This window comes from Sebastes fasciatus, chromosome 3, assembly GCF_043250625.1.
Source record: "Sebastes fasciatus isolate fSebFas1 chromosome 3, fSebFas1.pri, whole genome shotgun sequence".
Classification (NCBI taxonomy): Eukaryota; Metazoa; Chordata; class Actinopteri; order Perciformes; family Sebastidae; genus Sebastes; species Sebastes fasciatus.
Genome location: NC_133797.1, coordinates 2,866,021 through 2,891,964, shown reverse-complemented (window position 1 = coordinate 2,891,964; position 25,944 = coordinate 2,866,021). Strand labels below are relative to the sequence as shown.

Sequence of the window (25,944 nt, the reverse complement as noted above, 5' to 3'; positions counted from 1 at the left end):
AGAGTCATTTGCTTCTGGGCTGGTTCTGTTTGCTTTGGTCGTGTTCTCGTCCTTCGCCTTCTCCGGGCTCCTTCTCTCTTCGCTGCTTCCCTCCAGTCCAAAATCACGCCGGCCACATATGTCACACACACACGCCCAGGAGAGAGGTGGTCTGGATGGGCGTGGAGTCTGTGACGTATGTGTGTGTGTGTGTCTCTGAAAGGGAGAGAAGGAAATGCCAAAGCGAGTCTCATGCTGGCGGGGTGGCTTAAAAACATTACTTGACAACTTGTAGTCGATGTTAGCGATATAGTCATTTTATACACCGCGCGTAGGACAAGCTGCGATACATCGACTATATTCGATGTATCGCCCACCCCTAATTCATAATCAAGTCGGCACACTGACACACTGACAGTCTAGTCTGGTTGCTGTAAGTTCTTGTTTTAATGAATTCATGTTTTAACAAAAAACAATGTTTCTGTGTATCTGACCTTTCCCAGGTCCCTGACGTCACACCGCCTCCTCCCAGCCGAAACGTTACTTCACCAGCCAAGGAGGAGATCGGCTTCAATCAGGGTTTCCAGCGCTTCCTCAGCGTGCTCAACAAAGGAGTGGACATGGACTTCCTCAGTAGGATCGTCACTGATGACGGTGTGGATCTTCCTTTAGGTGAGGAACGTCTGAACATTCAGCCCCCTGCCGCGGAGAACAAATCTGATCCACCCTTCAGGAGAGAACAGAGCCAGCAATCTAATAGTGGAGCCTCGCTGCTGGGCCACAGTCGGACCAACAGTGGAGACGGGAAGACTGACCCGCCCAGTCAAGACAGATCCCTCATTGAGAGGCTTTCACTACCTGATGATGACGAGAAGAAGAATGACAGAGGAGACCACTGTTTTGGCTCTAGTAGTCGATCTAAGTCTCCCTTGGCAGTGAAGAAGAAGAAGAAGAAGAAGAAGAAAGAAGACGTAAAACCAAAGGTGGATGAACAGCATGAACAGCTCCAGAACATTCTTAAAACTCTGGGGTTGAGCCTGGAAGTGGAAGAAATGAGCAAATTAGCAGACCGGACACAGGAGAGGCTGTATGGGAAGAAGCATGAAGACACAGGGGCTGACAGCAGAGGGGAGCAGGAGAGTCGGCAGAGTGGCTCTCAAAGACATTACAGTAACTCCTCCTCCTCCTCTTCCTCCTCTGCCTCCTCCTCCTCCTCAAGGTCGACCTCTAGAAGCTTTAGTCGCAGCCCCTCTCGCCGTCGGTGCTCCCACAGCAGAGACTCGAGACGAAGGTCTGTACGCAGCCGCTCGAGAGACAGAAGCAGAGATGGACCGACATGTCAAGACGGTAACCAGGACAGCAAAGAAGCACAGAGGTACAGGGACGAAGACGGAATGGACCCCAAAGAAATCTCTCCTTATCAACATCCATATCCACCAGACCAAATGTATCCCCATCCCCACCCTGCTGCTTTTTCTGCATTTCCAGGTTACAGTTTGTCCCAGGACTCACAGTACACTGCCTACCACAGTGGCACTCACAGCGCTGTTATGAATTCTTACTGGACACATACTCAGGGGGCCATTCCTCCCTCCTTTTACCCCAGCGGGTGCCCTTATCCACAAAACATCTACCATCACTTTCCTGGCTCTGTAGTGGCACCTAACATGGTTTACCCTCATCACCACTCTCTTGACTTTAACTTACTTGTGAATCCAGACCTGTCTACGAGTGAAGGCCAGATTGGTTCTGTGTCAGGCCCTCGCTGCCTGCAAGAGATCAGCACTAAGCAGCCAGCCAATGATCGCTGTCTACAGAGACTCACCACTCACAAATGCCTCAAGAGGAAGGGGAAGTTAGAAAAAACTCAAAAGAATAGGCGTTTACGTATGCGTAGGAAAAAGAAAAAAGCGGTTCCTAAACAACAAAAAATGGCAGCAAAACAGAGTGTAAATTTGGTGGGGAAGGTGGAGGCCCCACAGCTCGCTGAAGACAACTCCGAGCAGTCAGAAGAGGAAAAACAGCCGCCAACAGAGGAGGAAATAAAGGCGAACCTGAGGAAAACGGTTAGTGGAGTGTTGGTTTTATCAGCTTCCTAATCCATCTCATTTTAGGAGGGTTTGTCCCGTTCGTCTGTACGCTTGTTAGCAGGCTATATCAAAGTCACAACAAGTGATATGTTTCATTTGTGGGTCAGGGCTTGTATTTATCAACTGTCTCAGATTAGGAAATCACTCCAGACTGACCAAAAATTCTCAGCGATGCATATGTTTTTCCTACTTTTAGGACCAGGAGTAAAAGCATTGTATCAACTTTGTTAACTTTTGAAATCACTCCTATCTTGGCCAATATTTAGGAGAGCTGTCCAGAGGTGTCCTACCCTGTTAGGCGCCAGGAGATGATGTTCAAGTAGAGATATGTGCGCACATTTTGTATGAGATGTTTATTGATCATGGACTTTGTGTGAGATGAGTCCTCACAGCGACAGGGAAGATGTAGCCTTGCAACAGTGATGATTTGGTTCTTTCACGGCCACCATTTTTAATACCTTCTGCAATGAGAAATCAAGTGTCTCAGATAAAGCACAGATTCATTTATTTCCCCACCACACAGCATTAAAGCTGCAGTAGGCAGAATGTTTTTGGCGTCATTGGGCAAAAATTCCATAATAACCTTTCTGCATATTGTAATTCAAGTGTTCTGAGAGAAACCTAGACTTCTACTCCTCCTCATGGCTCTGTTTACAGGCTTTAGAAAACTATTGGCTGTTCATTCAACGGAGGCAGCTGTCAATCACTCGTGAACTCCGATCAAACGGTCAAACTAGGCAGCGCTGATCAAATATGAATCAATATCATGTTACTGTAATGACTATTTTTCTCCTCAAATGTTCTGAGAATCATCTTGTAGTGTACTGTTTAGCAGTAAAATGAGAAAGTGCTCCGGCTGGTGGGCGATGCTTGGTATTTCCTTAACTGATCTCAACATGGCGGCCGGGTCACAAACTTTCTGATTTTACAGTTAAACAGTAGTCCCATGCAAATCCATTGCTGTGTGTGCAATATGCACAATACATACAAAAGGTATTGCAAAACGATTGATAAGTCACATAGCTCAATCAAATGATCTAGTCTACAGGTTTAAATTGTATTGGTTAATATGATTACTAGTGTAGGAGTTAAGCAAATTAGATATGTAAATGGCTCAGTTATCTATTATTTACCTATACATATAAAACCTATACACAAAAGAATGGTGCTATTTTCTGCATTTTCCATTTTTTCATTGATAATTCAAATTGCAACTGTCAAAAAACTGACAAACTTCTTGCTGAAAGTCAGTGTTCAGTAGGAAGCTTCATAAATTACTAAAAAGTGTTTTTGGAGTCCCAGACACACCAAGCCAACATCAAAGAACTAGCGGTGATGAAGGCCGACTGTTGCGTCGCCAAAGACGACAGCCGACGTCCAGTTCGCATGTACGTTCTGTGCCTGCGTGAGATGAAATAACTTTCCACACCAGCAGGCGGCGGTAGTCTGTATTCAACATTCAAAAAGGGGGAAACTGGAAGACCGAGAACGGCGGATATACAAGCCGTTGTTATGATACGTTCATGAAACAAAGCGGCATTTGCCGACCATTTTCACACCGCTCTCACTCACCACTTAGCTTCATTCCAGATGTTCATGTCGCTGTGAAGATATGTGTGTTGGAATGATCAGATGAGATGAGAAGAGCCTTCTGTGTTTTTCCTCTTGACTTTACTCGTTGACTTGTTTTCCTCACTTCCGTTTCTCTTCTCCTGCACTGATTTGTTTAATCTGAACTGCCAAGGAGAGTGATTTCTCTCACCGACGGGCTCCGTCGCCGATTCACCGTGCCAAATTGGCCGAAAAACCACCAACACTGGCGGACGCAAGTCGACGGTGCCGCAAAAACTAGGCCAACAGACGCTCACTGACGGGCCCAAACTGTCTGACAGCCGACCGTTGGCTTTGTGTGTCAGGGCCTTTAGTCCTAAGAATGATTCTGAGATGCATGATAAATACGGGCCCAGGAATCTTTAGGATTTCTCAACATTTTCAGACGATATTTTAGAACATTTTTAGTATTTTCTCATGGAGTACCGCACATGCATATTTGAATGTTTTTCATCTTGTGATTGTATAGCACCACTTGTGTTTTGAGGCATATGCTGGCTACCTAGTGGTTTAAAAATGTCACAATAATTTCTATATTGTTCAACCACTTCTATTCTTTTCTTTCAAGCTTGAAGCATTTAACCAGAAAGTGAAGCAAAAAGTCACACAGCCAGACAACTCCCTGACCTGATTAAAGTAAGTAAACTAAAGTGTGACAACACTCATTTTTGACTGTGTGTGTGTGTGTCATTGACGAATTGAAAGCTTGATTAATGTTCCCGCTTGGGAATGGTTCTGGTTTGTACAGTAAGCACTCATCAAATGAAATGTTGGAATGTTTGCTGATTTCCACTCCAATAATTCCACAGTATGATGATACCAATTTAACATGTTTTAGTTACAGTATATTATGATGCTCCATTTTAGGGGTAAAAACCAATTCCAACCAAAACATCAGAATGTCTTTCTCTTCCTTACTGAAATCATATTGTAACTAAAATTGCACTCAGAGAGCGCAGACCGCCGTCAAGGTGCGTGACTTTAAAAACAGATCACAGTGGTCACGGTGGTCAGCTTATTATTACCACGGTGTGTTTCCGTATAACGTATCGGCGGATGCCTCTCTCATTCAGCAGCCTTGTTATGTCTGTATAACGTTACACTACGTTGTCTCTCATCCCGTCATCTACTGCTTTTTTCCTTCTCACCGCGGACGGTCAACATCTCCCGCACCTCAAAGTCTCGCCACACATCCACACACGTATCTCTCTGCTCTCAGAAGAAGGCGTGGTCACGCGTCATCAACACGTCATCAGTTACACTGCATATGTGTTATACCCTGTGGTCTTAATGCTCAGGCTGATCGGAATCCTTAAAAAAATTCCTGAATCCGGATCATGATCCGGATCACCACCAAAATCGAATGGATTGTTCATTGTGCCACACCCCACCCCTCCAAAAGATTTCATTCAAATCCATCGCAAAACTTTTGGAGTAATCCTGCTAACAGACAAACAAACAAACAAACAAACCAACGCTAGTGAAAACATGACCTCCTTGAAGGAGGTAATAATATAGAATTAAATGTCTATAACAATGAAATTAAATGAAAATGTCTGAAGTGGATATAGTGTTTTGAATAATGTCTTCGTTAGGGATGCACCGATCTGACTTTTTCAGTCCAGATACCGATAGCGATCCCTGGGCTTTGGGTATCAGCCGATACCGAGTACCGATCTGACACCAGTGTTTAATTAATAAGCTGTTTGCCTCACTATGTGGAAGTGACTGGGATCATTCTTTAATGTGTAAGGCAACATCAGGCTGGACTTAAACACTTTGTAAAACAAAATGTAACAAATAAATACATACATATAAATTTGGAGAATTGTTATTTATTATTAAAATAATGAATTGTACACCAGCAACATGGCAACAAATCTACAAAAAAAGTGTAAACGTTTTCAATGCAGCAACAAATTGGTAAAAACTTAAACTGGGAAATAAAAATTCTGGTATATCATGTATATAGTATATAAACATAAAATTGAATTGAATAGATCGGCTCCATTGTCACCGATACCCGATCCAGCTATTTGAGTCAGCATCGTCCCGATATCCGATCCGGTATTGGTATTGGTATTGGTATCGGTGCGTCCCTAGTCTTCGTGAACTGCATGATGATGATAAAGGACATTTGTCAGCAGCATTGAGTAACTGTCTTTGGTCTCGTGTTTCATCATTATTTTTCTCCTTTTATCGTAGATCTGCAGAGTGTCACGACGGTCTGATCATTTGAACCTGCTGTGAGCCCTGACGGACCAGGTGGACTTCATGTTCAACATTCAGTATTTACACATGCAGTTAATGGTGTTACAGCACCATTTAGTATTTAAGTCGTATTTCCACATTTGTACTGAATCATTTTCAAACTCTAACAAGTAAATTAGATCTTCCTCAAAGGAATATTTTGGTGCCATTAATTGTCAGTTTGCGTTAAGACAGGTTTGACCCATTTCAGCTCTAGATTTCTGTGAATATAACTACTTTATAACTCTGTTTCTATACAGCCTTTTTTTCTCTTGGTGCTGTATATATTTGATTAAACAAAATATGTTTTTCAGGCTCTGTCTTAACTTGTTGATGAAATGTATATATTTGAATCATAAAAATGGTCAGGTCCAGCTGTGTTTAATTCACCCACCAATGAATGTTCCCATCATGAGTCAAGTCTAAATGGTAAGTAAGAATGGAGGTGTGTATGCTGTTGACACAAACTCTCTGGTATTACCATAGTCATGACTGTTTGACAAAAGCTAGCTTGAATTGTTGTCTTTTATTACTGCACATTTTAGAATAATCACCGACTAGAGGATGAATCCTAATGGCTTTTGTTGATTCCCTGACTTTTGATCTAGTGACACCAACTGGATAGTTATTTTTTTTTTTTTCTGTCCATTTTGAGTCCGACAATGTTACAGGCGTCATTGCTAAATGACTCGGTGGAGTATTCTTCTAGAGGTAGTTCTGACCAGATCAACACTGTAAACATTAGAGCTCCTTTCCTATTGGTTAAACAAAAACATTAATTTTCATCACAGCTGTTACTGGTAGGTCAGCCATGACAGTTGTTTTCCATAACTTTATTGAACTCTCAATTTTATAAAAAAACAAAGGCAGAGCTCAATTCACATTCAAAAGCCACAATATGAGAAGCAGAACATATAGTAAATGATAAATATGACTAGCCATCAAAAATTATGATAAAGAAATGTAAGATACTACGCCTACTTCAGCTTTAAAGTACCAAAAGTAAAAGTACTCATTACGGCCCATTTTAGAATAATATATATTGTATTATAATTATTGATGAATTAAAGGTATAATATGCAAGAATGAACTAAAAAGCAATATATAGACTGATACAAAACTAATCCCTCTCAATCATCACTATGCCCTGTTAGAAGTGTGTGGTGGTGTTTCTGCAGAGACTCTGCAGCCCTCTGCCTGGATGTTCTCTTCTTATTTTGCTTTACTAGGGACTCTTCTGGGCGTCTGCAAACAGCCTTTAGGTCCACGTGGGGGTGTAACCCCCCAAGCCAATAACAGCGCAGGGTGTGCAGCCCGTTCAGGTGGTCAAATACCACGGCTCTCTCAAACGAACCGACAACAGTTTCATATTATACCTTTAATATGTTCATCACTTATGTGTTGCAGCTGGCAAAGGTGGAGCTAAAGTGGTGTTATTATGGTTAAGGATGGCATCTGAGCGAGGCCAACGGTGGTACTGCGGTTTTGCACTGAGCAGCTCCCGTTACTGCAGTCTTGAAAAGGGAGGAGTGAGCGGAGGGGTACTCAGTTGGCTGCAATCTGCAACCAAACCACTAGATGCTGCCACTCACCGAGCCAAAATCTGAACACTGGATTGTGATTAAAGTAAAATAATAGTAATGTGATAATTACTACAAAGGGATGAAATGGTGTCAAAAAGTTGAAGCTCTATAATTCTGAGTGAAACAAGTCCAAAATAACAAGCCATCTATCTCCTCAGAAAGTGCTGACTTACCTATGTTAGAAACAAAAAGACACTAACTAAACCTAACTCCTGATAAAGCAAAAACAGGAGAAATAAATACATAAATAAAATGGCACCCCTACAGATTCAGTGCTATTTACAAAATGCAAACTTATACTACTTACAAAATGACTATTCTGTTTACAAAATGTACAGATGGTCCTGCCAATCAGATGGATTCACTCACAGATCCTTACAGGCACAGAGAGCACACTCTCACTCAAACACAGCCGCACGAATCACAGGAGCACACTGAACAGAAGTTAGATATACAGCCTGGGCTGAAACAGTGTTCACCATTCAGTGCTGTTTGGTGCTGAGCAGGTAGTGTACAGTGGGTTTATCAGAGCTTTGTTTAGTTAAAACAGCTGCTGGTGGTGGTGGTGATAACTAGGGATGCACCGATACCACTTTATTTCAGACCGAGTACAAGTACAAGTTCTTACATTTGGGTACTCGCCGATACCGAGTACCGATACGAGTACTTCTCTGTGCCAAAAGACCCTCGTTAACAGCCAGCTGGAGGGTGTGAACGACACAAGGCAGGCTGGGGATCATCATACGAGGAGGTGCGCCGCGACCGGATGTAGGTCGGCTTGGAAAGGCTCGGGGCGAAGGTGGCTCGCGGCCGCAGCTTTAAAGCGTTCCCCGCCCGGACCTCGCCGCACCGGGGACAAAGGGCCGCCAGATCGGGGCTCGGCCCATGTAAAAGGCGCCAGAGGTCTGCGGCGATGTCTGCAACCCACTCGACCCGTCTTGAAACACGGACCAAGGAGTCTAATGCACGCGCGAGTCAGAGGGTGCAAGCAAAACCCCGTGGCGCAATGAAAGTGAGGGCCGGTGCGCACCGGCTGAGGTGGGATGCTGGACCAGCGGGGTCGGGCGCACCACCGTAAAGTGGTATTGGTGCCGTTGTATCGGAGCCGTTTCGCGAGTATGAGTACGAGTACATGAGCACAGTATCGGAACCGATACCCGATACTGGTATCGGTGCACCCCTAACCAAAACAGTAAAGCTGCAGGCTGTAAAACCAAAAAAAATGAGCTGAAAGATGCTCAAATGCTCTGTAGAGCTGAGGACAACTGCAGACTACCATTTGGTCTGTTATTAATATGAAATTATTGATTGGTACAACCTTCAACTTTCACACATATACCAATTTAAAGCTTAGTGATAATCCTGATTCTGGACCTTTATTTGAAACAATTAGCTGGTGAAAAATAAGGTGTGAAAAGTGGAACCAAACTGTAATGATTTATATAATAATGTTAATAAAAATCGTTCTCAAGAGAAGGATTGCCACTATATTCCCCCTCCTGTTGAACTGATACTATTTCAAGCAGTTGTCTGTTTCTACCACCTACTGGTGTCAACATGCTTCTGCAAAGCCCTGCCCAATTTCAATGGTTCCTGGTGCAGTAAAGAATCAGTGGTAACACTTTATAATAATGATCAGTCATAAGTCATTTATAAGCCTTTAGTTAATAATGAACTAATTATCAACCAAAATACTAAAATAATTCATAAGTGCTATGTTAAATGTTTTGTACGTAGGGCTGTCAATCGATATAATATATATAATATGTAATTGTTATTAATTGCATGATTGTCTGTTGTTAATCACAATTAATCACAAATTAATCACACATAATTTATTTATTTATTATTACTCAAATTTATTTATGCTCAAATCATAACATGCGCAACATGCAACAACAGCTGTCAGTGTGTCAGTGTGCTGACTTGACTATGACTTGCCCCAAACTGCATGTGATTATCATAAAGTGGGCATGTCTGTAAAGGGGAGACTCGTGGGTACCCATAGAACCCATTTACATTCACTGATCTGGAGGTCAGAGGTCAAGGGACCCCTTTGAAAATGGCCATGACAGTTTTTCCTTGTCAAAATTTAGCATACGTTTGGAGCGTTATTTAGCCTCCTTCACAACAAGCTAGTATGACATGGTTGGTACCGATGGATTCTTTAGGTTTTCTAGTTTCATATGATACCACTGTGGGACTAATAAAGGAATATCTTATCTTATGCCAGTATCTTCTCTCTAGCTTTAAAACTGAGCCCGCTACAACCTAAAAATTGCAAGTTGCGTCAATGCGATAAAGACATTAGTGGCGTTAAAACAAATTTGCGTTAACGCGTTATTATCGTGTTAACTTTGACGGCCTTAAATAAAATGCACAATTGCTTTTCATGGTGCGTGTTTTTTTTTTTCCTCACTCAGGTGAGAGGCCATTCCAGTGCAGTCAGTGCGGCGCCTCCTTCGCCCAGAAGGGAAACCTGCTGCGCCACATAAAACTGCACTCCGGGCAGAAGCCCTTCAAATGCCCCATGTGCAGCTACGCCTGCCGTCGACGCGATGCTCTGAGCGGCCACCTGCGCACCGACCTTCTGTTGGTTTCTCACTCCTTTTGAATCTGAGCGCATGAGGTCTGCTGCTGAGCCTGCGTTGCTTTTCCAGTAACAACCCGCCATGCGCCTCATACGGTTACACACATCACATATGGCATCTTACTCATTTACCTCTGGAAACTTACTCATTCACTTTCAGTTCACGTGTTTTACCTGCAGACAGTTTCTTAATGTGCACATCATCAGTTTTGTGTGAAACCACGTACTTAAGGCAATAATACTGGCTGTACCATTTAGATGGTGTTGATGTTTCATGTGTTGGTAATTAACTGAAACTTCTGTTCACAGTGGAGAAACCCTTCAAGTGCAACCACTGCAGTCGCAGCTACAAGCAGAGAAGCTCTCTGGAGGAGCACAGAGAGAGGTGCCATGTGTACATTCAGAACAAAGGTCCCGCTGAGAGAGGTGAGCAGACAGCACACACACTCTGACAGTCGCTCCATCACCAACGTCTCTGAAACTCCAACACGTCTTCACACACTTCACACATGCACATAGAACTGTCGATGGTGTCAGTGTATTACTCTCACTTTAAAACTGAGCCCACTACAACTTAAAAATTTCAAGTTGTGTTAATGCGTCACAGAAATTGGTGGCGTTAAAAACACAATTACGTTAACGCGTTATCGTATTAACTTTGACAGCCCTAATTGTAAGTCATCTATAAACCTTTAGTAAATCATGAAATAATCATCAGCAAATCATCAGTAAATGATGAATAAAACCACAAACAAACACATTAAGTAAGGAGGGCCCCTAAAGAAAACCTTGCCAAGTGCCCCCTGTTGTCTAGAGCCCGACATGGGCTACAATGATACAGATGACTAAAATACACAAATGACTTGCTAAATGCAGATGAGTTTATTAGTTTTGGGGAAGACAGATAATTCCTGCTTTAACTTTAAACGTATCATTGGGAGGCTGGGATGCTTTGATGTGAATCACAGCTAAATGTCTCTGTATGATGGTGGCATGGCAACAGAGGCCCATAAAATAATCTACTCTTTATTTTGTCCGTATTGTTTTTCTTTTCTTGTGTATCACCCTTACACTTTTACCCACCCATTCAAATAGGTTTCTGTTCCTTTATTTGGGGGTTTCTGTTCCTCCCACTCTAGCACATTTTATGACACTCCTGCTGTCATGTGCATTTCTTTTAGATACAAGTCACCATGGTATGTTGATGATGTGTTGGTTAGAAGATTTAAAAAAAAAAATTGTAATAAAACCCGGGAAACCCCCAAAAATCCCCAAAGTGCATGACCCCAGGAAACAATATTCGGCTTTTATCCTACATACTGTGCTTAAAGGGAAGGTCATTTTGTCAAAATGCTTATCTCACAGCAGCTGTAGGTTTATTTAATACAAGAGCTATCAGTTAACATTTGTAGTAATTTACACTTGTAACTGTGTGTTCGCTCAGCATGAATCCCTCCCCCCTACATCTCAGCCTACAACAGGAAAGACGATCGCAGTTCAAATAGTAGTTGCAAAGTTATACAGTGAAAAATGTTTCCTGAGATGAAATTTTTTTTGTAAAAAAGTACTAAAATCCAACTTAATACACCTAATTTGGTATATGGGATAAAAGTTATTATTTAACTAAATTACTTTATTTGTTCATATATTTGACAAACTTAAGCACGCTTGCCAGGAAAGTATGGAGGATGGAACCTGCCAAAATAAAAAATAAATGAATAAATAAATAAATGACTCAATAAATAAATATGTCATTAAATACAGCAAAAATAATATAAAAAATGTATCAATTAATTAATTGATAAAATGTGACATAAACTGATATTTCTGTTTTAATTTGCTTCTTTATTTATCTATCTATCTAGCATTAATTCCCTTATTTATTTACTCTTCTGTTTAATTTCCCATTTTATTTATTCATGTATTAATTTTTATTAATTTTTACATTTATTTATTTATGTTTTGCATTCATTTTTTATCTGTTTTTTGTAAGACGAGTTGATAAGTGGAAGCAGACAGAGTTAGCTAGCTAGCTAGTTAGCATATAGTCATGCACCCTGACGCCATGATGACACACATTGAGTGGCAGCCCCCTCATTTGCATAATGAGGCAGAAATGCATAAAGAAATGTATAAAATAAATAATACAGAAATAAATAAGTTTGGGGAAATAAATAAGGGGTGAAATGCAAAGGGAAAATCGTGCAGAAATAAATAAGTATATAAATGCATAAATACATAAATAATTACATGAATTTAAAAATACATATAAAATAAATAAAAAATAAATGCAAAAATAAATGAATAAATAGAAAATAAATGAAAATCAAACAGAGGAGTAAATAAATAAGGAATTAATACAAAGATAGATAAAGAAGCAAATTAAAGCAGAAATATCAGTTTATGTCACCTTTTATCAATTAATTAATGGCTACATTTATTGTTAATATTATTTTGCTACATTTAATGACATATTTATTTATTTATTTATTGAGTCATTTATTTATTTATTAATTTGTTTGGATAGTCTACAGGTGCTTCCACATTTATGAGTATGCACATCAATGTTACATGTTCACAGTATTTTTTAATCAGACAGACACCAGTGTTGTCTTTGTCGATGCTTTATTGGCAGATTTTGTAACTAACAAGAAAGAAGCAGAAGAAAAGGTGGATCATCAAACACAATTTTTCACAGACACATATTTTGATTAAATTGAGGATTAACATATGTAATTACTTTTGCAAACAAAAGTCAAACAACAGTGTGAAAGATGCTATTAACTAAAAGCAAGATCGTCATCAAATCGTCATTCTCACATCTCATCCCAGCTCAACAGCTGGCCTCACCCTGACTGACTGACTGACTGATCTAGTGTACCTCTTCCCCGCCTCTCCAACAAGCACCCCGTTTCTGGTGTGGAAGACCTTGGCCAGAGAGGGACTCATGGGGGATGGTATGTATTCTTGACATTGGTCACCACCAAGACTTACCGCACACTCTACTATGTAGGAGAAGAAGAGGGTACCATGTTTAAACATGCAGCTGTTGCTCACCTTCCCGCTACGCAGACCAATTGAACACTTACCGAGGAGATCACTATTCCAGTAACTGTCCTCATCATAAACACTGAACAAAAGTTTGTTCTTCATGTTAATGACGATGGGTCCAAATTCAAATGTCTCCCACCATCTAGGGTTGTCATTGTTACTAATGATGGCAGTGCGCTTATACTGATCACCATATCTAACCTCCACTGAACCATCTGTCTCAGTCCACTTATCGCCGTACAACCCTTCTGCATAGAGATTAAAGACCTTTAATGTTGCAAGACCTTTGCCAGCGGGACAGCAGTTTGACTTTAGATTCTGATTACTGTTGCAAACACAAGCACAAGGATCCCTTTTGCTGGATCTGTGCCCAATCTTACAGGTTTCTGAGCATTTGTTCAACACCGCATTTTTCTTGATGTACGTCTCCACCTCTTGCTTCAGCCCGGCCCTGGCAGGATGGCCACTTGGCAGGATGGTGTGCAGGGGATTTATGTTGTATCGGACAACATCCGGGATGATTTTCAGTGAGTTGAGCCAGTTGCTGTAGACATTGGGGTTTGATTGGTCTGCAAAGAGGATATCAGCGCCGTTGATGTCTCCACCGATGACCTCTGTGTTACGCTCATTAAACGTGCTGCTGAAACTTTGACCAGAGACCAAATTCTTCTTCTTTGCCTGACAGTGTTGGTACATGGCCTTAATGCTGGCAGTTTTTGCAAAGCTAGCAGAGGCCTCGACTGACAAACAATCCTTGATATCTGTTGCCGACAGTCCATTCATGGTTGCCTCGCAGGTCTTGATGGAAGTGATTGCTTTTATTTCCCCTCCCAGAGACACCTGTGTGATGAAATGTGTACCGTATGTGTCCATCAGACTGCGATATAATGCCGATGTCTTATGTGAATAGGAAGGAAGGGAGTTCACGGCTGATTCAAAGTCGGGACTCAGTGGAGGTTTTGTTGCCATTCTGTAGCTGTGAAGAACAGGAAGTATATCATTTAGTTACAGTCTGTCACAGTCCCATTTTATTCATGTCACTGTTTATGTTGTTAGTTTTAAGCAAATTTTGCAGTCATTATTCCCAACTGTCCAGGGCCGGCTTAAGGCGTACGCCATATAGGCGGTCGCCTAGGGCGCCACCTTTTAGGGGCGCTGGTCACCCTAAAAATAAATTAATTAATTTATTAAAAAAATGCCGGTGGGCACCGTTCCTGATTTTCTGCATTGAGATAAGAAATTAACTAATAAATAAAGAAAGAAAGAAATACACTTTTCACACCTCGTTGTAGTGAAACTACCTAAACACCTTTAAGCCAACAATATTTGACCAATTGTTTATTAATATTATAATAAATACAGTTATGTATGAAAATAAAAGTCTTGATTTTTATCTTAAAACCATTGTGATGTCTGATGTGTGTTGCGGTTTATGAGGCTAGGGTTAGGGTTCTTGAGGGTTAAACCTCCAAATCTGAATTTTGCCCCAAAAGGGCTAGAGCCGGCCCTGCAACTACCCAGAACACTGTGAAATGAACCTTTTCTGAACAAATAAATTCAGAGTTAAGACAAGACAAGGAGACAAATATCTGTCCAACATACTCACCGGTAGAAGCTACAGTAGACAGAGTGACTAAAGAAGTTGTAGCGGTCTCTTTTTGACTTTTGCATGCCAAAGGTAGCTTCTTTGGAGTGGGAACCTCCAAAGCCAAGACCAACAGTGACAGACGGGTCTACAGGGATTTCAAGGCCGATTTTCCAATCATTGGACACGGCTGAGGTGGAGTCGTTGACGAGAGTTTCGACAGAATCGTAGAGTAAACTGGAGACCTTCATGCTGCACTTGGGGAGGGTTCTCCAGTCCACCACGGCAGCTGGGACCTTCTGGCTCTCTCTGTTCATGTAGCTGTTGCTGAACATCCTGCAAGTGCCGTTGCCAAGCTTCCATGTTTCCGTGTCGATGACATAGGCACCTTTCCGCTCCATTGTGACGATGTCGAAGCCTTCTCCACCCAGGTTGTAACCAGGGACAAAGTGAGCCTTCTCACACTCCGGCTGCGTACCAAAGAAGCCTCCGCTGGCTGCCAGACACAGAGGACTCCATGCCCAGCACAGGAGCATGAGGTGCCACAGCCTTGCCATCTGTATGGAAGAAATAAAAAGCAACAGAAGGTAAAACACAGAATAAGTTAAACAATGTAAAGATTGAATGTAAAATTTCAATACAAATTGGATGTCAGTGAGGATTAGGAAGAATTTGATGTTAGAGACTACTCAACTCAAACTCTGGGGTCTTACCGTGACTGCTGACAGCAAGCTCTGCTCCGCAGGTTACAATATCTGACCTATGTTATAGTGTTGATGTGGAGGAGGAGTCTTGATTGCCTATTTTCACACATTTCTATATTTAACCATCTGCATTTAAACAAGAGGGGGTTAGCTTGTGTGGTCAATGGTTTTTGGGTGGTGTTTGGCAGTGTTGGTTGTTCTGTATTAAATATGTTCTCATGTCACTTGTTGCATGCACTTTAATGTAAGGTACATTTAGTTGACCTGTAATGAAATAAGCTATATAAAAAAATCGCCTAGATCTCAAGTTCAAGCCACAGAGGCTGCTCATTGATATAAAATGATTTACCCAAAAGGAGAGTACTATATTAAAAGGTAGTGTAGTACACTGTGCTTTTTACTGATGGAATGTGGGGCACGGTATAACTTTAGTTAACACTACCTTTTCCTGATACCTATAAAGCATACTGTAGGCTGCCATGATAATATTTAAAAACTGGACATTTAACTCAGCATATTATCAATTGATATTGTGAACGTTTTAAAGAGCAAGTGCCCAGTTTTCCATAACTGCATTTTGTAGTAGAGAGAAATGAGTCTGACATTAATCTAAAGTGAACTTCAAAATGCTACACTTTCTACCATAAAGTCAAGAGTTGGTCATTTTGCCAAATACATGCATTTGAAAAATAAATAAATAAATAAAAGGCAAAATTAAAAAGAAGAGTAAATAAATAAGGAAATTTAATACAAAGATAAATATTATTTTAAATAGTATTTTTACCACATTGCATGACATATTTATTCATTTATCGAGTCATTTATTTGTTTATTTTTTGTTTTGGCAGGTTCCGTTCTCCATATTAACAGTAATACTACTAACTCTCAGCAGGACAGAAATATGCAAAATTCAGCCAAACTGCTGAAACTCTGAGAACCAGTCAAAATAATGCTGCTATCTTATAATCTTCACGTGTGGCGTCGGCCTATAGTTTACGTTATCCATCTGTGAGTTTACTGTGCCACTAACCGCGGGCTGTACGGTCCATTTACACTTTAATAGTTTGTTTATTGCACTAAATCCAAAGCGGCAGAAACAAAAAAACGATTCCTTATTTTAATTTCGTCCTCCTCGCCACTAGGAGACCACTTCACCGGAAGAAAAGTGTGTGCGGCAGCTCCGGGAGACGGACCTTTAGTTAGCGGAGCTAGCAACTCAAATTCAGCCAGCTGGTGGCGGGAAGGATGAAACGAAAATACGTACAGCATGAATCCCTCCCCTCTACATCTCAGCCTACAGGAAAGACGGTCGCAGTTCAAATTGTAGTTGCAAAGTTATACAGTGAAAAATGGTTCCTGCGGTGAAAAAAAAATCTTAAAAAAGGTACTAAAATACAACTCAATACACCTAATTTGGTACATGGGAAAAAAGTTATTATTTAACTCAATTATTTTAACTTGGTCATATATTTGACATACTTAAACACGCTCTCCACGAAAGTATGGAGGACAGAACCTGCCAAAATAGAAAATAAATGAATAATTAAATAAATGACTCAATAAATAAATGTCATTAAATGCAGCAAAAATTATATTCAAAATAAATGTATCAATTAATTAATTGTTAAAATGTGACATAAATGGATCTTTCTGTTTTAATTTGCTTCTTTATTTATCAATATTTTCATTAATTCCCTTATTTATTTACTCTTCTGTTTAATTTTCCATTTTATTTATTTATGTTTTCATTTTTATTCATTTTTACATTTATTTATTTTTGCATTTATTTATTTTGTATTTATTTCATTTATTTTTTAATCATTTTTTATTTATTTTTGTAAGACTGGAGTTGATAAGTGGAAGCAGACAGAGTTAGCTAGCTAGCTAGTTAGCATATAGTCATGCACCCTGACGCCATGATGACACACGTTGAGTGGCAGCCCCCTCATTTGCATAATGAGGCAGAAATGCATAAAGAAATGTATAAAATAAATAATACAGAAATAAATAAGTTTGGGGAAATAAATAAGGGGTGAAATGCAAAGGGAAAATCGGGCAGAAATAAATAAGTATATAAATGCATAAATACATAAATAAATACATATATTTAAAAATACATATAAAATAGATAAAAAATAAATGCAAAAATACATATCAAAAATAAATGAAAATCAAACACAGGAGTAAATAAATAAGGAATTAATACAAAGATAGATAAAGAAGCAAATTAAAGCAGAAATATCAATTTATGTCACCTTTTATTAATTAATTAATGGCTACATTTATTGTTAATATTATTTTTGCTACATTTAATGACTTATTTATTTATTTATTTATTTATTTATTCATTCATTTATTTTTTATTTTAGCAGGTTCCCTCCTCCATAAAGTAGTTTCGACAGTCTACAGGTGCTTCTGCATTTATGAGTATGCACATCAATGTTAAATGTAAACCACAAAATTTCACAGTATTTTTTAATCAGACAGACACCAGTGTTGTCTTTGTCGATGCTTTATTGGCAGATTTTGTAACTAACAAGAAAGAAGCAGAAGAAAAGGTGGATCATCAAACACAATTTTTCACAGACACATATTTTGATTAAATTGAGGATTAACATATGTAATTACTTTTGCAAACAAAAGTCAAACAACAGTGTGAAAGATGCTATTAACTAAAAGCAAGATCGTCATCAAATCGTCATTCTCACATCTCATCCCAGCTCAACAGCTGGCCTCACCCTGACTGACTGACTGATTGATCTAGTGTACCTCTTCCCCGCCTCTCCAACAAGCACCCCGTTTCTGGTGTGGAAGACCTTGGCCAGAGAGGGACTCATGGGGGATGGTATGTATTCTTGACATTGGTCACCACCAAGACTTACCGCACACTCTACTATGTAGGAGAAGAAGAGGGTACCATGATTTAACATGCAGCTGTTGCTCACCTTCCCGCTACGCAGATCAATTGAACACTTACCGAGGAGATCACTATTCCAGTAACTGTCCTCATCATAAACACTGAACAAAAGTTTGTTCTTCATGTTAATGACGATGGGTCCAAATTCAAATGTCTCCCACCATCTAGGGTTGTCATTGTTACTAATGATGGCAGTGCGCTTATACTGATCACCATATCTAACCTCCACTGAACCATCTGTCTCAGTCCACTTATCGCCGTACAACCCTTCTGCATAGAGATTAAAGACCTTTAATGTTGCAAGACCTTTGCCAGCGGGACAGCAGTTTGACTTTAGATTCTGATTACTGTTGCAAACACAAGCACAAGGATCCCTTTTGCTGGATCTGTGCCCAATCTTACAGGTTTCTGAGCATTTGTTCAACACCGCATTTTTCTTGATGTACGTCTCCACCTCTTGCTTCAGCCCGGCCCTGGCAGGATGGCCACTTGGCAGGATGGTGTGCAGGGGCTTTATGTTGTATCGGACAACATCCGGGATGGTTTTCAGTGAGTTGAGCCAGTTGCTGTAGACATTGGGGTTTGATTGGTCTGCAAAGAGGATATCAGCGCCGTTGATGTCTCCACCAATGACCTCTGTGTTACGCTCATTAAACATGCTGCTGAAACTTTGACCAGAGACGAACTTCTTCTTCTTTGCCTGACAGTGTTGGTACATGGCCTTAATGCTGGCAGTTTTTGCAAAGCTAGCAGAGGCCTCGACTGACAAACAATCCTTGACATCCGTTGCCGACAGTCCATTCATGGTTGCCTCGCAGGTCTTGATGGAAGTGATTGCTTTTATTTCCCCTCCCAGAGACACCTGTGTGATGAAATGTGTACCGTATGTGTCCATCAGACTGCGATATAATGCCGATGTCTTATGTGAATAGGAAGGAAGGGAGTTCACGGCTGATTCAAAGTCAGGACTCAGTGGAGGTTTTGTTGCCATTCTGTAGCTGTGAAGAACAGGAAGTATATCATTTAGTTACAGTCTGTCACAGTCCCATTTTATTCATGTCACTGTTTATGTTGTTAGTTTTAAGCAAAATTGCTGTCATTATTCTCAACTATAGGCCATATAGGCGGTTGCCTAGGGCGCCACCTTCTAGGGGCGCTGGTCACCCTAAAAATAAATAAATACATTTATAAAAAAAATGCCGGTGGGTGCCCTTCCTCATTTTCTGCATTGAGATAAGAAATGAGCTAATAAAGCAAGAAAGAAAGAAATACACTTTTCACACCTCGTTGTAGTGAAACTACCTAAACACCTTTAAGCCAACAATATCAGAGACCAATTGTTTATTAATATTATAATAAATACAGTTATGTATGAAAATAAAAGTCTTGATTTTTGTCTTAAAACCATTGTGATGTCTGATGTGTGTTGCGGTTTATGAGGCTAGGGTTAGGGTTCTTGAGGGTTGAACCTCCAAATCTGAATTTTGCCCCAAAAGGGCTAGAGCCGGCCCTGCAACTACCCAGAACACTGTGAAATGAACCTTTTCTGAACAAATATATTCAGAGTTAGGACAAGACAAGGAGACAAATATCTGTCCAACATACTCACCGGTAGAAGCTACAGTAGACAGAGTGACGAAAGAAGGTGTAGCGGTCTTGTTTTGACTTTTGCATGCCAAAGGTAGCTTCTTTGGAGTGGGAACCTCCAAAGCCAAGACCAACAGTGACAGACGGGTCTACAGGGATTTCAAGGCCAATTTTCCAATCATTGGACACGGCTGAGGTGGAGTCGTTGACGAGAGTTTCGACAGAATCGTAGAGTAAACTGGAGACCTTCATGCTGCACTTGGGGAGGGTTCTCCAGTCCACCACGGCAGCTGGGACCTTCTGGCTCTCTTTGTTCATGTAGCTGTTGCTGAACATCCTGCAAGTGCCGTTGCCAAGCTTCCATGTTTCCGTGTCGATGACATAGGCACCTTTCCGCTCCATTGTGACGATGTCGAAGCCTTCTCCACCCAGGTTGTAACCAGGGACAAAGTGAGCCTTCTCACACTCCGGCTGCGTACCAAAGAAGCCTCCGCTGGCTGCCAGACACAGAGGACTCCATGCCCAGCACAGGAGCATGAGGTGCCACAGCCTTGCCATCTGTATGGAAGAAATAAAAAGCAACAGAAGGTAAAACACAGAATAAGTTAAACAATGTAAAGATTGAATGTAAAATTTCAATACAAATTGGATGTCAGTGAGGATTAGGAAGAATTTGATGTTAGAGACTACTCAACTCAAACTCTGGGGTCTTACCGTGACTGCTGACAGCAAGCTCTGCTCCGCAGGTTACAATATCTGACCTATGTTATAGTGTTGATGTGGAGGAGGAGTCTTGATTGCCTATTTTCACACATTTTTATATTTAACCATCTGCATTTAAGCAAGGGTGTGGGGGGGGGGGGGGGGGGGGGGCACGGTTGTGTGGTCAATGTTTTTTGGGTGGTGTTTGGCAGTGTTGGTTGTTCTGTATTTAATATGTTCTCATGTCACTTTAATGTAAGGTACATTTAGTTGAAATAAGCTATATAAAAAAATCGCCTAGATCTCAAGTTCAAGCCACAGAGGCTGCTCATTGATATAAAATGATTAACCCAAAAGGAGAATACTATATTAAAAGGTAGTGTAGTACACTGTGCTTTTTACTGATGGAATGTGGGGCACGGTATAACTTTAGTATATAAAGCATACTGTAGGCTGCCATGATAATATTTAAAAACTGGACATTTAACTCAGCATATTATCAATTGATATTGTGAACGTTTTAAAGAGCAAGTGCCCAGTTTTCCATAACTGCATTTTGTAGTAGAGAGAAATGAGTCTGACATTAATCTAAAGTGAATTTCAAAATGCTACACTTTCTACCATAAAGTCAAGAGTTGGTCATTTTGCCAAATACATGCATTTGAAAAATAAATAAATAAATAAAAGGCAAAATTAAAAAGAAGAGTAAATAAATAAGGAAATTTAATACAAAGATTATTATTATTTTAAATAGTATTTTTACCACATTGCATGACATATTTATTCATTTATCGAGTCATTTATTCGTTTATTTTTTGTTTTGGCAGGTTCCGTTCTCCATATTAACAGTAATACTACTAACTCTCCGAAGGACATAAAAATGCAAAATTCAGCCAAACTGCTGAAACTCTGAGAACCAGTCAAAATAACGCTGCTATCTTATAATCTTCACGTGTGGCGTCGGCCTATAGTTTACGTTATCCATCTGTGAGTTTACTGTGCCACTAACCGCGGGCTGTACGGTCCATTTACACTTTAATAGTTTGTTTATTGCACTAAATCCAAAGCGGCAGAAACAAAAAAACGATTCCTTATTTTAATTTCGTCCTCCTCACCACTAGGAGACCACTTCACTGGAAGAAAAGTGTGTGCGGCAGCTCCGGGAGACGGACCTTTAGTTAGCGGAGCTAGCAACTCAAATTCAGCCAGCTGGTGGCGGGAAGGATGAAACGAAAATACGTACAGCATGAATCCCTCCCCTCTACATCTCAGCCTACAGGAAAGACGGTCGCAGTTCAAATTGTAGTTGCAAAGTTATACAGTGAAAAATGGTTCCTGCGGTGAAAAAAAAATCTTAAAAAAGGTACTAAAATACAACTCAATACACCTAATTTGGTACATGGGAAAAAAGTTATTATTTAACTCAATTATTTTAATTTGGTCATATATTTGACATACTTAAACACACTCTCCATGAAAGTATGGAGGACAGAACCTGCCAAAATAGAAAATAAATGAATAAATAAATAAATGACTCAATAAATAAATGTCATTAAATGCAGCAAAAATTATATTCAAAATAAATGTATCAATTAATTAATTGTTAAAATGTGACATAAATGGATCTTTCTGTTTTAATTTGCTTCTTTATTTATCAATATTTTCATTAATTCCCTTATTTATTTACTCTTCTGTTTAATTTTCCATTTTATTTATTTATGTTTTCATTTTTATTCATTTTTACATTTATTTATTTTTGCATTTATTTATTTTGTATTTATTTCATTTATTTTTTAATCATTTTTTATTTATTTTTGTAAGACTGGAGTTGATAAGTGGAAGCAGACAGAGTTAGCTAGCTAGCTAGTTAGCATATAGTCATGCACCCTGACGCCATGATGACACACGTTGAGTGGCAGCCCCCTCATTTGCATAATGAGGCAGAAATGCATAAAGAAATGTATAAAATAAATAATACAGAAATAAATAAGTTTGGGGAAATAAATAAGGGGTGAAATGCAAAGGGAAAATCGGGCAGAAATAAATAAGTATATAAATGCATAAATACATAAATAAATACATATATTTAAAAATACATATAAAATAGATAAAAAATAAATGCAAAAATACATATCAAAAATAAATGAAAATCAAACACAGGAGTAAATAAATAAGGAATTAATACAAAGATAGATAAAGAAGCAAATTAAAGCAGAAATATCAATTTATGTCACCTTTTATTAATTAATTAATGGCTACATTTATTGTTAATATTATTTTTGCTACATTTAATGACTTACTTATTTATTTATTTATTTATTTATTTATTCATTCATTTATTTTTTATTTTGGCAGGTTCCCTCCTCCATAAAATAGTTTCGACAGTCTACAGGTGCTTCCTTATTTATGAGTATGCACATCAATGTTAAATGTAAACCACAAAATTTCACAGTATTTTTTAATCAGACAGACACCAGTGTTGTCTTTGTCGATGCTTTATTGGCAGATTTTGTAACTAACAAGAAAGAAGCAGAAGAAAAGGTGGATCATCAAACACAATTTTTCACAGACTCATATTTTGATTAAATTGAGGATTAACATATGTAATTACTTTTGCAAACAAAAGTCAAACAACAGTGTGAAAGATGCTATTAAGATTGTCATCAAATCGTCATTCTCACATCTCATCCCAGCTCAACAGCTGGCCTCACCCTGACTGACTGACTGATTGATCTAGTGTACCTCTTCCCCGCCTCTCCAACAAGCACCCCGTTTCTGGTGTGGAAGACCTTGGCCAGAGAGGGACTCATGGGGGATGGTATGTATTCTTGACACTGGTCACCACCAAGACTTACCGCGCACTCTACTATGTAGGAGAAGAAGAGGGTACCATGTCTAAACATGCAACTGTTGCTCACCTTCCCGCTACGCAGATCAAATGAACACTTACCGAGGAGTTCCCTAGTCCAGCGACTGTCATCATCATAAACACTGAACAAAAGTTTGTTCTTCATGTTAATGACGATGGGTCCAAATTCAAATGTCTCCCACCATCTAGGATTGTCATTGTTACTAATGATGGCAGTGCGCTTATACTGATCACCATATCTAACCTCCACTGAACCATCTGTCTTAGTAAAAATATCACCCTTCAACCCTTCTGCATAGAGATTAAAGACCTTTAATGTTGCAAGACCTTTCCCAGCGGGACAGCAGTTTGACTTTATATTCTGATTACTGTTGCAAACACAAGCACAAGGATCCCTTTTGCTGGATCTGTGCCCAATCTTACAGGTTTCTGAGCATTTGTTCAACACCGCATTTTTCTTGATGTACGTCTCCACCTCTTGCTTCAGCCCGGCCCTGGCAGGATGGCCACTTGGCAGGATGGTGTGCAGGGGCTTTATGTTGTATCGGACAACATCCGGGGTGGTTTTCAGTGAGTTGAGCCAGTTGCTGTAGACATTGGGGTTTGATTGGCCTGCAAAGAGGATATCAGCGCCGTTGATGTCTCCACCAATGACCTCTGTGTTACGCTCATTAAACACGCTGCTGAAAGTTTGACCAGAGACAAACTTCTTCTTCTTTGCCTGACAGTGTTGGTACATGGCCTTAATGCTGGCAGTATTTGCAAAGCTAGCAGAGGCCTCGACTGACAAACAATCCTTGACTTCCGTTGCCGACAGTCCATTCATGGTTGCCTCGCAGGTCTTGATGGAAGTGATTGCTTTTATTTCCCCTCCCAGAGACACCTGTGTGATGAAATGTGTACCGTATGTGTCCATCAGACTGCGATATATTGGCGATGTCTTATGTGAATAGGAAGGAAGGGAGTTCACGGCTGATTCAAAGTCAGGACTCAGTGGAGGTTTTGTCGCCATTCTGTAGCTGTGAAGAACAGGAAGTATATCATTTAGTTACAGTCTGTCACAGTCCCATTTTATTCACGTCACTGTTTATGTTGTTAGTTTTAAGCAAAATTGCTATCATTATTCCCAACTATACAGGGCCGGCTTAAGGCATAGGCCATATAGGCGGTTGCCTAGGGCACCACCTTCTAGGGGCGCTGGTCACCCTAAAAATAAATAAATACATTTATTACAAAAAATGCCGGTGGGTGCCCTTCCTCATTTTCTGCATTGAGATAAGAAATGAACTAATAAAGAAAGAAAGAAAGAAATACACTTTTCACACCTCGTTGTAGTGAAACTACCTAAACACCTTTAAGCCAACAATATCAGAGACCAATTGTTTATTAATATTATAATAAATACAGTTATGTATGAAAATAAAAGTCTTGATTTTTGTCTTAAAACCATTGTGATGTCTGATGTGTGTTGCGGTTTATGAGGCTAGGGTTAGGGTTCTGGAGGGTTGAACCTCCAAATCTGAATTTTGCCCCAAAAGGGCTAGGGCCGGCCCTGCAACTACCCAGAACACTGTGAAATGAACCTTTTCTGAACAAATAAATTCAGAGTTAAGACAAGACAAGGAGACAAATATCTGTCCAACATACTCACCGGTAGAAGCTACAGTAGACAGAGTGGCGAAAGAAGGTGTAGCGGTCTTGTTTTGACTTTAGAATGCCAAAGGTAGCTTCTTTGGAGTGGGAACCTCCAAAGCCAAGACCAACAGTGACAGACGGGTCTACAGGGATTTCAAGGCCAATTTTCCAATCATTGGACACGGCTGAGGTGGAGTCGTTGACGAGAGTTTCGACAGAATCGTAGAGTAAACTGGAGACCTTCATGCTGCACTTGGGGAGGGTTCTCCAGTCCACCACGGCAGCTGGGACCTTCTGGCTCTCTTTGTTCATGTAGCTGTTGCTGAACATCCTGCAAGTGCCGTTGCCAAGCTTCCATGTTTCCGTGTCGATGACATAGGCACCTTTCCGCACCTTTGTGACAATGTCGAAGCCTTCTCCACCCAGGTTGTAACCAGGGACAAAGTGAGCCTTTTCACACTCTGGCTGCATACCAAAGAAGCCTCCGCTGGCTGCCAGACACAGAGGACTCCATGCCCAGCACAGGAGCATGAGGTGCCACAGCCTTGCCATCTGTATGGAAAAAATAAAAAGCAACAGAAGGTAAAACACAGAATAAGTTAAACAATGTAAAGATTTAATGTAAAATTTCAATACAAATTGGATGTCAGTGAGGATTAGGAAGAATTTGATGTTAGAGACTACTCAACTCAAACTCTGGGGTCTTACCGTGACTGCTGACAGCAAGCTCTGCTCCGCAGGTTACAATATCTGACCTATGTTATAGTGTTGATGTGGAGGAGGAGTCTTGA

The 25,944-nt window shown here is 40.2% G+C and overlaps 4 protein-coding genes across 5 annotated transcripts in view; 1 reads left to right on the top strand and 3 right to left on the bottom strand.

Moving 5' to 3' along the window:
- LOC141765116 (uncharacterized) overlaps positions 1-6,244 on the top strand; it is a 29,474-nt gene extending 23,230 nt beyond the window's left edge. For both annotated transcript variants that reach the window (XM_074631051.1, XM_074631050.1), the window contains exons 7-9: positions 483-2,045; positions 4,249-4,316; positions 5,886-6,244. In XM_074631051.1, coding sequence (XP_074487152.1) covers positions 483-2,045; positions 4,249-4,311 — 1,626 coding nt within the window. In that variant the 3' untranslated portion in view covers positions 4,312-4,316; positions 5,886-6,244. The remainder of the gene's footprint in view (positions 1-482; positions 2,046-4,248; positions 4,317-5,885) is intronic.
- A 6,467-nt stretch (positions 6,245-12,711) lies between these two features.
- Positions 12,712-15,296, bottom strand: LOC141765128 (perforin-1-like). The gene is made up of 2 exons (XM_074631092.1): positions 14,761-15,296; positions 12,712-14,130 (listed from the first exon to the last, which is right to left on the bottom strand). The coding sequence occupies exons 1-2, from the start codon at positions 15,294-15,296 to the stop codon at positions 12,927-12,929; spliced, it is 1,740 nt and encodes a 579-aa protein (XP_074487193.1). The 3' UTR covers positions 12,712-12,926.
- A 2,643-nt stretch (positions 15,297-17,939) lies between these two features.
- On the bottom strand, positions 17,940-20,689 carry LOC141763319 (perforin-1-like). The gene is made up of 3 exons (XM_074627892.1): positions 20,662-20,689; positions 19,970-20,505; positions 17,940-19,358 (listed from the first exon to the last, which is right to left on the bottom strand). The coding sequence occupies exons 2-3, from the start codon at positions 20,503-20,505 to the stop codon at positions 18,155-18,157; spliced, it is 1,740 nt and encodes a 579-aa protein (XP_074483993.1). The 5' UTR covers positions 20,662-20,689; the 3' UTR covers positions 17,940-18,154.
- A 2,644-nt stretch (positions 20,690-23,333) lies between these two features.
- On the bottom strand, positions 23,334-25,705 carry LOC141765381 (perforin-1-like). Its single transcript, XM_074631435.1, has 2 exons — positions 25,170-25,705; positions 23,334-24,537 (listed from the first exon to the last, which is right to left on the bottom strand). The coding sequence occupies exons 1-2, from the start codon at positions 25,703-25,705 to the stop codon at positions 23,334-23,336; spliced, it is 1,740 nt and encodes a 579-aa protein (XP_074487536.1).
- Positions 25,706-25,944: the final 239 nt, after the last annotated feature.

Excerpts from the sequence above, each read along its gene's own strand:
- LOC141765128 (XM_074631092.1), bottom strand. The coding sequence starts at position 15,296 with ATGGCAAGGCTGTGGCACCTCATGCTCCTGTGCTGGGCATGGAGTCCT. Across the intron at positions 14,131-14,760 it reads GTCTACTGTAGCTTCTACCG|CTACAGAATGGCAACAAAAC; the intron begins GTGAGTATGTTG and ends TGTTCTTCACAG.
- LOC141763319 (XM_074627892.1), bottom strand. The coding sequence starts at position 20,505 with ATGGCAAGGCTGTGGCACCTCATGCTCCTGTGCTGGGCATGGAGTCCT. Across the intron at positions 19,359-19,969 it reads GTCTACTGTAGCTTCTACCG|CTACAGAATGGCAACAAAAC; the intron begins GTGAGTATGTTG and ends TGTTCTTCACAG.
- LOC141765381 (XM_074631435.1), bottom strand. The coding sequence starts at position 25,705 with ATGGCAAGGCTGTGGCACCTCATGCTCCTGTGCTGGGCATGGAGTCCT. Across the intron at positions 24,538-25,169 it reads GTCTACTGTAGCTTCTACCG|CTACAGAATGGCGACAAAAC; the intron begins GTGAGTATGTTG and ends TGTTCTTCACAG.